Source organism: Diplotaxodon limnothrissa, linkage group LG6 (genome assembly GCF_057381915.1).
Source record: "Diplotaxodon limnothrissa isolate DT_005_m linkage group LG6, D_limnothrissa_male_GT1.1, whole genome shotgun sequence".
NCBI lineage: Eukaryota > Metazoa > Chordata > Actinopteri > Cichliformes > Cichlidae > Diplotaxodon > Diplotaxodon limnothrissa.
In genome coordinates, this window is record NC_140601.1 from 37,107,823 (window position 1) to 37,120,410 (window position 12,588).

Consider the following 12,588-nt stretch of genomic DNA (forward strand, 5'->3'; position numbering starts at 1 on the left):
GGAACACTTTCCAGTGTAAATTAACATATCAATCCAATCTTTCCACCTTCTTTCCTCCAGCTAAATCTTTATCTTTCTTATTTCTTTCTTTCAGGTCCGAGTCTTTCTTCTCAACTGGTGCGCTTGGTTCCTCCGTATGAAGAAGCCTGGAGAGGAAAGCAAAACTCCAGTGAGCTCAAGCAGTCCTCCAACTTATAAGTACTCCCATTCTCCTGCTCACCACACTAGCACCACCAGCATTCAGATGAGCACCATACCAGGGCAGCCATCCACTCAGGCAACAACAACCAATGGAAACATGAACCTATACTTTAGCTACCACTCAATGGGCACAGACAACCCTGTGTTTCCACCTAGTGTTGATTCAGGTGTGATTGTGTGCGGTGGTGGAAATGGAGGTGGAGGGAATCATCATAACGGTACCTCCCAGCTTGACATCCACTCAGACCAGACACGGACTTTGCTTTTGGAGCAGATTCCCGAAATTTGCCGGATTTTGGAAGAAGTGCAGTACATTGCGAATCGCTTCAGAGAGCAGGACGAGGGGGAGGCAATCTGCAGCGAGTGGAAATTTGCAGCTGCAGTCGTGGACCGGTTATGCCTGGTGGCCTTCTCGCTGTTCTCCATCATCTGCACCTTCACTATTCTCATGTCAGCTCCCAATTTCATTGAAGCCGTGTCAAAAGACTTTACGTAAGGCTGCTCTCTATCATCACTGACAGATAAAAACTAACAGTAGAAATTCTGACACAATTAGACCTGCACCACACAAGCCTCTCTTGTACTTTTATGTGAAGACACACAAGCTCAAGTTAATTTAGAATTGATATCACCATAGATCAGTACCCAGCCTTTACCCCTCTCATTACACGTTTGTTGGTATATAGCTGGGGTAATGTGTTTTTTCCCTGTGAAGGTTCCTCTTTAGCTTACAACATACATACAGGTACATAGGAAGTTGAAGCAACATGTAGTAGTTAATGATGTAGAAAGTCAGACTGATGCACTTTTCTTCTGTATCCCTGCTGCACCACATCATTTACTTGCCACCATTTGAGCGTCACGTCTCATCAGAATTCACTCTTTCCCTTACAGCTTTTCTTTTCTCTTAATTTTAGAATTTACACATCCTGTCTTCACTCCGTTTTCTAGAGATGTCTTACCTAAACAACTTCAGCAGTTACATATATAGTACAGGGTTTTACAGGTGTATTCTTGTAATGCATTTGTTCTTTGTATTTTATAAATAAATCCACATTTTACAGTGCAATCTGGTTAAGCTGAAATTGATTTTTTAATGAGTTAGCAAATTCACTGAGATCTACTGAAATTATACATTTCACTAATCTGAGGTGTGAAACTGAGTATTTTCATTTTAGATAAATATACCATTTTCCCTCGCTAACTGAAATTTGATTTAAAATTTCAATTCAACTCAATTTTATTTATATAGTTGTCCCCTCAAGGTGAAAATGCCCATTATAATTTCCCACAGCCTGACTTACAACTGTATCTGATTCATTACAACAAAGAAAGCCAAATAATTTCTTTATACCTTCATTATTACTCTTCCTTTTACAAATGGAGCTATTAGTCTAATATATATTACAGTTTTTCTCGATTGCTTAAACACTTTTCTTGAAACTATGGCTCGTATTCTCAAAACAGTAAACACAAATCCATAACGTCTCACTCAATTTCCCGAAAATTGTATTTTCAGGTCAAAATTAAGCTCTACACTCAAAACCATTCACTCTTGCTGAAAAACCAAACTTTGTCCACAGACATCAGACACAAGGCCTCAAAAACACACACACTACAACATAGTCTTACACATTGGTGCAATAAATTGAAAACAATATTTCAAAAACTGTCAAGTTATGTTGCTTGTGGTTCTTCCCCTCAAAAACCTTTTCACATCATGAAAACAAAAGATCCAATGTACATACAGTGTAGGGCTGGGCGATATATCGAGTTTTTGAAAAATATCGATATATTTTCATACGAGATATAAGATGTGACAATATCGTTTATATCATATAGTCTATGTTACGTTATAATTATACTTATGGAGCCGCAGGTTTGCCTCTCTTTCGTCCACTTTTGTCTCTACGCAACGTCACTCGGCCTCGCCTCTCCTTCACTGAACACAACTCCCCCTCCCCCAGAGCTTCACCTGCAGGCAATGACAAGATGAAAGCGGAAAATCTCCGTTAGCGAGTTACCTCGGATCGCCCCGTGCGTGGGGCTGGACGGTGTCAACGTGTTAGCGAGCTAACCACGCTAACGAGCTAACCGCGCTAACGACATGCAGCCCGGAGGAGCTGCACGGCCTAAAATCCTTTCATTTTCTCAAAAACCGACAGTGCGCCTTATGTATGAATTCTGGTTGTGCTTACTGACGCGAACCGATTTTATGTGGTACACAGCGCTCAGCAATCTGTCAAAAAATGTTTTACAGTTTTTCTCGATTGCTTAAACACTATAACCAGGCCTCTAAATTAAAATTTCAAAACCGTAACGCTACTGTTCAAAAAGCTCACCCATTTCCCTGAACTATAAACACTATTCCCTGCTTTGACACATGACTCAAATTTGGTGAACTGTTACTGCAAAACTCTACACACAAATCCCTACATTTTACAGTGCGTACACCATGTAGTCATTTAGAAAGCACTAGCATGCAATAATGTTAACTTAAGTCAGCATAGCTTGAGCTCAATTAGCACACAATTAACCAGGTGGAAACACTAGGAGTCAAAATTTAGCACACACCAATCAGAACCTGCGATGGATAGATAAAAGGGCCAAAGTCAGCTCATTCAGGTTTGAAACAATGGATCCAAAGAGATGCAAAGGAGAGTGATTGAGGATGATCATCTTTTTCGAGGCATAAATGCCATCAGCCTCTCCACAATTGACCGCATCCTCCGAAAGAATCAATTCCGGATGAAACAGGCATACCGAGTCCCTTTCGAACGAAACTCTGACAGAGTGAAAAACCAACGTGTGGAATATGTTCAGGTATGAGTTTTGATACTGTATAAAGTATTGTGTACCATCACAGCATGGCAGTTTATGCTGCCATTTCAGCACTCTTGAACTGTGGTTCAGGGTACCGATTGACTCTACTGTGTTATGTGTTTTGCAGAGGATCTTTGAGATTGAAGGACGGCCTGTTCCCCATGAAATAATCTTTGTGGATGAGGCAAGTTTTAACCTGACCAAAAGAAGGAAAAGGGGGAGGAACATAATTGGCCATCGGGCTATTGTAAATGTCCCTGGTCATTCTTGATGGTTTAAGACAACATATGTTCCAGCTGCACTACAGGGAACCAGCACAGCCAGAGCAGCCTCACTACGTTGTTGTGTGGGATAACGTCAGCTTCCATCGCGCTGCTCTGGTTCGTGACTGGTTTACCAATAACCCAAGGTTTTCTAATATCTTTCTGCCTGCATACTCTCCCTTTCTAAACCCGATAGAGGAGTTATTTTCGGCATGGCGGTGGAAAGTGTATGACCGAGAACCTTATGTCCGTGTTCACCTCCTTCAGGCCATGGAAGAGGCCTGCCTAGACATATCAGTAGATGCATGCCAGGGGTGGATCAGGCATGCAAGAGGATTTTACCCCCACTGCCTGGCTGGGGCCAATATAGCCTGTGATGTGGATGAGATTCTCTGGCCTGACCCAGACCAAAGACAAGATGCTGAGGTGGGATAATGTTTCTGGTGTGTGTTGTACTGTATAGTACATGAATGACAATGTGCCACTGTACATACATTGGTTGCGTCTTTTGTGTTTATCATGTGACAAGGGTTTTGAAGGGGAGAACCATAAGCAACCTATTTGTTTTGGAACTATTGTTTTGAATTAATTGTACCAGTGTGCAAAACTCTGTTGTAGTGTGTGTGTTTTTGAGGGCTTGTGTTTGATGTCTGAGGGCAAAGTTTGGTTTTTCAGCAGGAGTGAATAGTTTTGGGTGTAGAGCTTCATTTTGACCTGGAAATAGGATGTTTGGGAAATTGAGTGAGATGTTATGGATTTGTGTTTACTGTTGTGAGGATATGAGGCGTAGTTTCAAGAAATGTGTTTTAGCAATCGAGAAAAACTGTAATATGACTTTGCTAAGCTACGGAGCTGCACCACTTGATGGATTGTCGGAGGATTACGGCTACCGAGGAGGAGCCTCGCGGAGTGATACGTACTGTGTGTGTATAAGGACCACAAATGGCACCTGTTCAGAGACGTGGTGCAGCTGTGAAATCTGTCTCTTTGTTATTACGCTCAGCGTCTATTAGTTTACATTTTGACTGCACAATTGTGAGCTTTTTGTTATGCACAAAAACAACATTGTTTTCTTTTATTTATGGACCATGATTATTTAATAAATGCTGATAATTTATTTTTGAGTAATTTCTTCATGTACATCTACGCTGTATGTAAATAAAAGTGCCCGTGTGACATCTGGGACACAGTGTGACTAGAACTCTCTTTTTGTTCTTAACTTAAAACTTAAAACTTTAAAAAAAATATTGAGATATATATCTTATATCGCCATCCAGCTAAAAAATATCGAGATATGAATTTTGGGTCATATCGCCCAGCCCTAATACAGTGGCACATTTTTATTCATGTACCATACAGTACAACACACAGCAAAAACATTATTCCACCTGCAGCATCCTGTCTGTGATCTGGGTCAGGTCCGGGAATCTCATCCACATCACAGGCTATATTGACCCTGGCCAGGCAGCAGGGGTAAAATCCTCTCACATGCCTGATCCACCGCTGGCATGCATCTACTGATATGTATAGGCAGGCTTCTTCCACGACCCGGAGGAGGTGAACACGGACATAAGGTTCTCTGTCATACACTTTCTACCGCCACGCCGAAAATAACTCCTCCATCGGGTTTAGAAAGGGAGAGTATGCAGGCAGAAAGATGTTAGAAAACCTTGGGTTATTGGTAAACCAGTCATGAACCAGAGCAGTGTGATGGAAGCTGACATTACACCAAACAACAGCATAGTGAGGCTGCTCTGGCTGTGCTGGTTCACTGTAGTCCCGCTGGAACATATGTTGTCTTAGACCATCAAGAAAAGCAAGGAGAAGCATAGTGTTATAGGGTCCTAGAATGGCATGGCGGTGGAGTACCCCTCGTTGGCTGATGGCTGCGCACAGAGTGACATTCCCTCCACGCTGACCAGGTACATTTACAATAGCCCAATGGCCAATTATGTTCCTCCACCTCCTCCTTGGTGTCCTAGACCTCCTTTTCCTCCTCAACCTCTTCCTTTGCATCTCTTTGAATCCATTGTTTCAAACCTGAATGAGTTTCCGATTGGTGTGTGATAAATTTTGACTCGTAGTGTTTCCACTTGGTTAATTGTGTGCTAATTGAGCTCAAGCTGTGCTGACTTAAGTTAACATTATTGAATGCAAGCGCTTTCTAAATGGCCACATGGTATAAGCACTGAAAAATGTAGGGATTTGTGTGTAGAGTTTTGCAGTAACAGTTCCCCACATCTGACTCATGTGTTAAAGCAGGGGAATAGTGTTTATAGTTCAAGGAAATGGGTGTGCTTTTTGAAAAATAGCATTATGGTTTTGAAATTTTAGTTCAAAAGATTGGTTATAGTGTTTAAGCAATCAAGAAAACCTGCAATACATCGCCTGCCCTTTATAAGGTTTATTTACTGCAGACAGAAGAACACAGAATACGTAGGCACCAAATTGTTAATATACCTCTGCTAACCCTGCCTTACAGGCCAAATCTTACCAATCTCTGCTTCTCCACAGCAACCCAGTCTGTCAGTGGCAGTTCATTTAAACTATAGGAATGATTTACCAGACACTGGAAAAAATACTCAGTCAACATTACTGTTTTGAAATGACATTAAAGCGACAAATTAATACTACCGGAACTTTTCTGTGACTGAAAACTTAACTTTTCAGGGCAGTTTATTAAAGTGTCACTTCATTACATCCATCCCTTGTGTTAATACAGTATAGTTTTGTTAGCATATGATGCACTATTTGTAAATCACTCACACTCACTTACAGTGCAATTTTTCCTTGGGTAGTAAATTCATCTTTGTTTATTTGTGTGAGCTAGACATGTTTTTGTATTCTCACACAGAAACTCACAATACAGAAAGAGAATATTTTGAAATCTATTCTGAGATGTGCATTTAGTACTCTTTTGTAGTGGTGAGTGCTTTGTATTTTACTCTCTAATGCTCAGTGAAAGGCAAACACTTTTCTTCCCTAATCTCTAGTGACAACATGTAACAAGAATTACTGGGTGACTTGATAGAACAGATTTTTGTTCAACTTTGTCTCTTTTCGCCCCCTGACTGTCCTCTGATTCCAGGGGGCAAAAGACATGAGTGAATTCCCATTTTAAAAACCCACATAAATTCACAGCCTTTTTCCACCAAGCTATTGGATATTTTAAATGGTGTTAAGTGGGGAAACTAAAGAAGAATGAAGCAACACCATACAGTATACCACACAGCGATTGCAGAAATACTCACTGAAATGGAATTCATGCTGTTACAGTTAATCAATGCACTACGTACAGACAAACAGCTTCCAACTGCTGTCGACCTTTTATGCCACTAAAGCACTGTAAACAGTTTGTTATGTCCAGTCATAATAGACATGAAGCAAAAGGTGAAGCCAATGAAATGTACAGTGTTGCTTTATTGCCAATTCTTTTGTGCGAACTTAAGCTGCATTCAAAAATCTACTTTTCTGTGACCAGGGATTTGATGTTTTTACTTGCTTTAAATGTCACAAATATGCTTTTAAAAATAACACAGAGTAGTCTTATAATCTTTAAATGAACAGGCAGACATTTGTTTCAAACAGATCAAAAGATGAATACCACTTTCACATCTGTGTAATAAAGGAGCTATAGTCAGTGCTCTGGAGTTATCTTAAGCTACCTACATGCTGATGGTAACTTACTTGACTGACATATTTCTAACTCAGAGAAACAAATCCATTTTTTACCAAGTTGAACAATTCCATTAAATATTGGTCAGTGTTCTAATTGTGCACGGTCCTAGCATATTCCAAATTGTACAGTATTTGCTTAAATATGAATCCAATCATAGATGATCTGATAACAAAACATTTATTGGGATTTATTGGAAATGCCTGCAAATGTCCATGCAGATAGAAGTGGGAAGGTATCACAAATGTGCTCCATCTCACCTACCAACGTGTTGGAACATACAGATGCAATAGTTCATATGAGGCATGAATTGAAAGGTTGCATTAGAAGAAATAAAACCATGTCAAGAATTGTTTAATGTAAAAGACAATGCAATTTACAATTCAATATATTGAAGTTCACCCACACACTAAAGGCTCGAATTGCAGTTTTTTAAAGGTTTAATTCTGCTGAATGATTTTGACAAGTATAGCTAAAAATGAGGATGTGGCAGTTTACTTTTTGCAATGCTTTTGAATTTGTCTGTTGCTTTTAATGGTTTTTAAACTGACAATGTTGTATTTTGGTCAACTTGAGTGTCTTATTCTTTGTAGTCTGTGCCTCAGTATCATTCAGAGTCATTCTACGTTGAATAATGTACATAAATGCTCAGTGTACATCACTATTTTGAGAAAAATAAAGGAGTGACTAATAATTATTGGCATTTCACTTGCTGACATGCTACAATTCATGAAATTATATAGTTTGATTAAAATGTTACCACCAGAATTTTCAATCAGTCATGATGAATTCTGGAACCGACTGGAAGTGGTCATTACTAGGTTGTTTTTTGCAATCTGAAGAGTCAGTGAAATGACAGCTTGTCATCTAATATGCCTGCCTAATCACAAGTGACTTCTATGGTATTGTTCACACAGTTTTATAAAATGTCATATTTCACTGACAGAATAATATATTATTTTTTTTCTCACAATAAGCTCTAACAAAAGAGTTCAAAATTTAGAAAAATATACACACAATCAGGTTCATAAGTATTTGAACAATGCAACCAATAATGGGTTCTGTATACCATAACAGTCGATTTAAAAAAACAGAAAACCAAGATGTGATTAATGTGCAGACTTTCAGCTTTAATTTAAGCAGAGATTTAAATCAGGTGGTAATTCCAAATACTAAACTTTTGTAGCCCTTCGTTGGTGCTTTTAAAATAAGGTCCAGACAGATGCTGATGCAACTGAAAAAGGCTATCATTACCCTGAAAAATAAATCTTATCTATCAGACAAAACAGCAAAACTGGGTATATTCTTAAAAAGCCATGCACTGGGTAGCTCATTAACAGCCAAGGGCAAGAAAGACCACAGAAGACAAACATCTAAGTATTGAGACTGGGGGAAGTATGGAGAAGGGAAAGAACACCTCATGATCGAAAGCATACAACAATATCAGTCAATCATGATGAAGCAGAGTGACCCACAAACAAATAGCAACTGAAGCCAACTACAGTAAAGGCCTAGCAGAGGCCAACAAGGAAGGTAACACAGCAATGGATGATTTTCCAGGCTTCATTGTCTAGTATAGGGCTGCCACGATTAGTCGACTAGTCATGATTACGTCGACTATCAAAATCGTCGACGACTAATTTAATAGTCGACGCGTCGTTTGAAGCTTTTGTAAGATCACAAAAGACGCAGGAATAAGTAGTAGGATTTAAGAGTGTAATAACGTACTGAAACAGAAGATGGCAGCACTGCATGTATAAGGATGCCAGCTGCCGTTAAACCCCGAAGAAGAAAAAGAAGTAGCTCTGTCCCAGAATTCATAGCGCAGCCCAGCTCAGTTTCCAACAATGGCGGTAGCTAGTTAGTTTTAATATTACTCTTATTATTCTTTCTGGGTCACAAAATAAACGTTTAACATATTTTCAAGCGAGAATGTAGCTGTGCAAACCTCAAATATCTGCTCAGTTTATCAAGACACCACATATTTTGAAAAGCACTCAAACGTCTGTTACCCACTAGCTCGATAGCTAGCCGGGGGCAAAGCTGACTAGAGCCGGTGAGAACCCCGGACTCCGGGCAAATCGTTTTCAAACCCACGGCCGTCTTTCGCTACTCGGGTTAAACATGATATGTAAGTCACTACATATGTTATAACTTAAAATGTTATTGTTTGGCTTTTTTTTTAGTATTTTATTTATTCCTGAGTAAATCGGTTTGGCTGAGATTAAAGTTATAGTTTTTACACAGCTGAATAAACGTCAAGCAGACAACTGATTATCAGAAGTGTGAAATGCTCGAGAATATACTCCGGTGTCCTGTTATATTTTAGATAGCAAGGAGTTTATTAAACTTCACCGAAACAATCTGCAAATTTCATTAAAATTTAATAAACTATCATCTTGCCTTTATTTTTAATTAGCACATACCTTAAACACTTAAAGCTGTAAGCTAATGATAGTTATATAAGAGCAGATGCATGCTCTGATTAGTCGACTAATCGCAAAAATAATCTGTGACTAGTCGACTATCAAAATAATCGTTTGTGGCAGCCCTAGTCTAGCATTAAACACAATTATCAAAACTAAAAAACTTTGTTAATTTTATAATTATTTTTAGCCTCTGAAAATAGGAGAATTTCTTTAAAAATGTCTGTAAACAGTTAATGTAAACAATTAATATCTTCGTTAAATCATTTAAATTTAATCAATTTACAATCATCTTGACTGCATGACTTGAATTGCTTGATTGCTGGACCGTGATGTCATACAGACAATATTGCAATAATTCTATTATTGTCCAAATATGTATGACCCTAACTGCATATGTCTTCTTCATGACAGTGAGATCATGAAGCTTCACATGTGCAGTAAGATCCATGAAGTCAAGAGTCATTCAGCATAGCATAAAGGTTAAGCTGTGAACAAATCTAAATGTACCATATTTTTTGGATTATAAGGCGCACTATAGATTAACGGGTCTGTTTTCATACATATAATGCAGATTATAAGACGCATTAAGGGAAACAAAACAGTCAGATAAGTCAAATTTTACTCAACTCATTCTTCTTACTTCCTCCATTTCCTTACCATTAATTCATTAATGTTGAATTCTCTTGCAGCTGCTCTATTCCCATGTTGTTGCAGTATATTAATGACTAACCTCGTATTGTGGATGGGTTATCTCAGTTGTTCTCCTAACTGAAGTTTGGTTCGTTTACAGCATCCTGCCATGTGATTGCATTTGTTCCTAACCATTGGGAACCCTCATGTTAACTTTTATCGAGTCGAAAAAAGTTAGCATTCATCCTCCAGCTTCACTGTGTTTATGTTATGCTAACATTACATTATCCTAGCTGTGTCATTAGCGATCACATAGCACAGACCTTCCGAAAGTGTGGGGCCCGCCCCCTATGGGGGGCGCAGAGCCATTGCAGGGGGGGGCGCAGCATGAAAAGGGGAAAAAAACAAAACAACCATTGGGCGCCCACACAAACGCAAAGCAGGAGATGAAGCATCGCTGAATATGTTTCCAAACCAACTTCATTCTAAGCCAAAGACTAGAAAATATGGTGAAGCATATCTTCCCTTTGGTTTCACCTGCACAAGTGCCAAGGTAGGTCTCCCCTGCAGAATTGGTTTTCCCTTCATTGGGAGCACAAGCTGGGCTCTCCAAATCACGGACAAACAGCATCCCACATTCGTGATTTTTAGTTCACAAACACTTCTTGTAATGACTAAACTACTCCTGACATTTTGGAGATGTTAGCTCTTTATACAGTAAAGTTACAGTGGGGTACAAATAATATCAGGCTGATCCTGCCACGATTTGTTCCCCCTGTCTAAATCATGGACAAACAGTATCCCACAGCTGTTTATGTTTTTAAACCCATTTTGCACAGAGAGGCATTTTTTTTTGAAAAATGTATTGATAGCAATGTTGAATATTATTACACAGGAAAAAAACAACTACATGTAAAATAATTACACCGTGATGCCTCTGCCTTTCTAAATTGAGGGACAGTAACTGCGTGTTTATATGTAAGCATGTAAAACCTGAAGATAGAAACAAAATACTGTTAATCTGACTATCTTGCATTCTGCAATTCCACTCATGTAAGCAATAACGTGGTGCACAGCTGACGTGAAAAAAGGCACATACCTTTGACGGTGCGAGACGAACTGTATTCCTCATCCACACCTAAACGCAAAAAATTAGTTTTAAAAAATCTCCGTTTTCGGTGATTCGAAACGCCGTTTACGTGTGGACGAAACAGCTGCGTTTTCAAAAAATACCCGTGTAGCGTAAAGAGTTAGTAGTTTATTTTCTTACTACCTGCAGATTACTTGTATTTGCTTAATTGTTTACTAAATGTTTGAGGTGTGAAATAAACCACAATTGAGCAAAATATGGGTGTGTGTGGTTGGAGGATGTGTTAGAGCGTGCGTGTGTGTGTGCGCGCGCGAGGGGGGGGGTGCGCGAACATTTTTCTGTAAAACAAAGGGGTGCGCAGCGAAAAAAGTTTGGGAACCACTGACATAGCACATCATTAAATACCAGCTAGTCCAACTTCAGTAACCTTACAAAAGTCACTGTTGTTTAGTTTTCTGTCTTCATGTATGTTGGAAGTGATAGCAGAGCTGTAAGTTTTATTTTTTTTCAGAAATCTCTCATTTAGAACATACCATATCAAGTTTAGGTGGAAACTAGGGAGCTAACTTCCTGCTAACTTCTAACTTCTAACTTCAAATCTTGCTAATTTTGTTAAAGATGAAAGAATTTAGACAGTTTTTACCTCTCATTGATGCCGCAGTGTTCGTTTTAATTTTGGGACCTGAAGTGGAAAGAGTTTTGGACCCAGATTACTCCGCTCCTGACTATGGTAGCCGTAATGCTCTGACAATCCATCAAGCAGTGCAGCTACATAGCTTACCAAAGTCGTACTAAAACATTTTTTGACAGATTTTTGAGCGCCGTGACCACATAAAATCGGCTTGAGGTCAGTAAGCACAACCAGAATTCATACACAAAGGCGCACAGTGTTATAAGGCACACTATTGATTTTTGAGAAAATTAAAGGATTTTAAGTATGCCTCATAATGCGGAAAATACAGTAATTAACTTGCTGCTGTGTCAAGCTCCTAGCTTCAATAGAGACATCCAGAACCACATGTTGATTTACATATGCCAGTATTGATAGATTTTTTTTTAAGATAAGAAATGACATTTTTTGACATTTCAAAACTCATGTTCGATGCAATGCAAAATTCAAAGATTCCCTGTTTTAGGAATAGTATTTCTAGGCTCAGGCTTCAGATTACTACACAAAATTGAGCCAGAACCTTCTCTGCACCCTGAGCTGATAAGTTAAACTAAACTCAGATATGTGAACATGTAACAAACATTCATCAGACAGTATGGTTCAGCAGCCTTCCTCATTTCCCAAGAGGAAGGAATGGAGGAAATAAACAAAGTCAGACAGTATCCAATCTCCTTACTGCCTATGATATTAGTCAGGACTTTCAGCAGCTTAGCACACACACAAACACACAGACACCAAATGCTGCTCAGCAGTGTGATAACATGTTCAAATTGGTCAAATCTAATCTCAGGCTTCACTGCACACAT

General features: G+C 39.1%; 1 protein-coding gene across 1 annotated transcript in view; it reads left to right on the forward strand.

Moving 5' to 3' along the window:
* LOC146631148 (neuronal acetylcholine receptor subunit alpha-7-like) overlaps nt 1-697 on the forward strand; it is a 43,753-nt gene extending 43,056 nt beyond the window's left edge. Inside the window, exon 10 of the mRNA XM_085356375.1 lies at nt 95-697. Coding sequence (XP_085212501.1) covers nt 95-697 — 603 coding nt within the window. The remainder of the gene's footprint in view (nt 1-94) is intronic.
* The last annotated feature ends 11,891 nt before the right edge of the window (nt 698-12,588 follow it).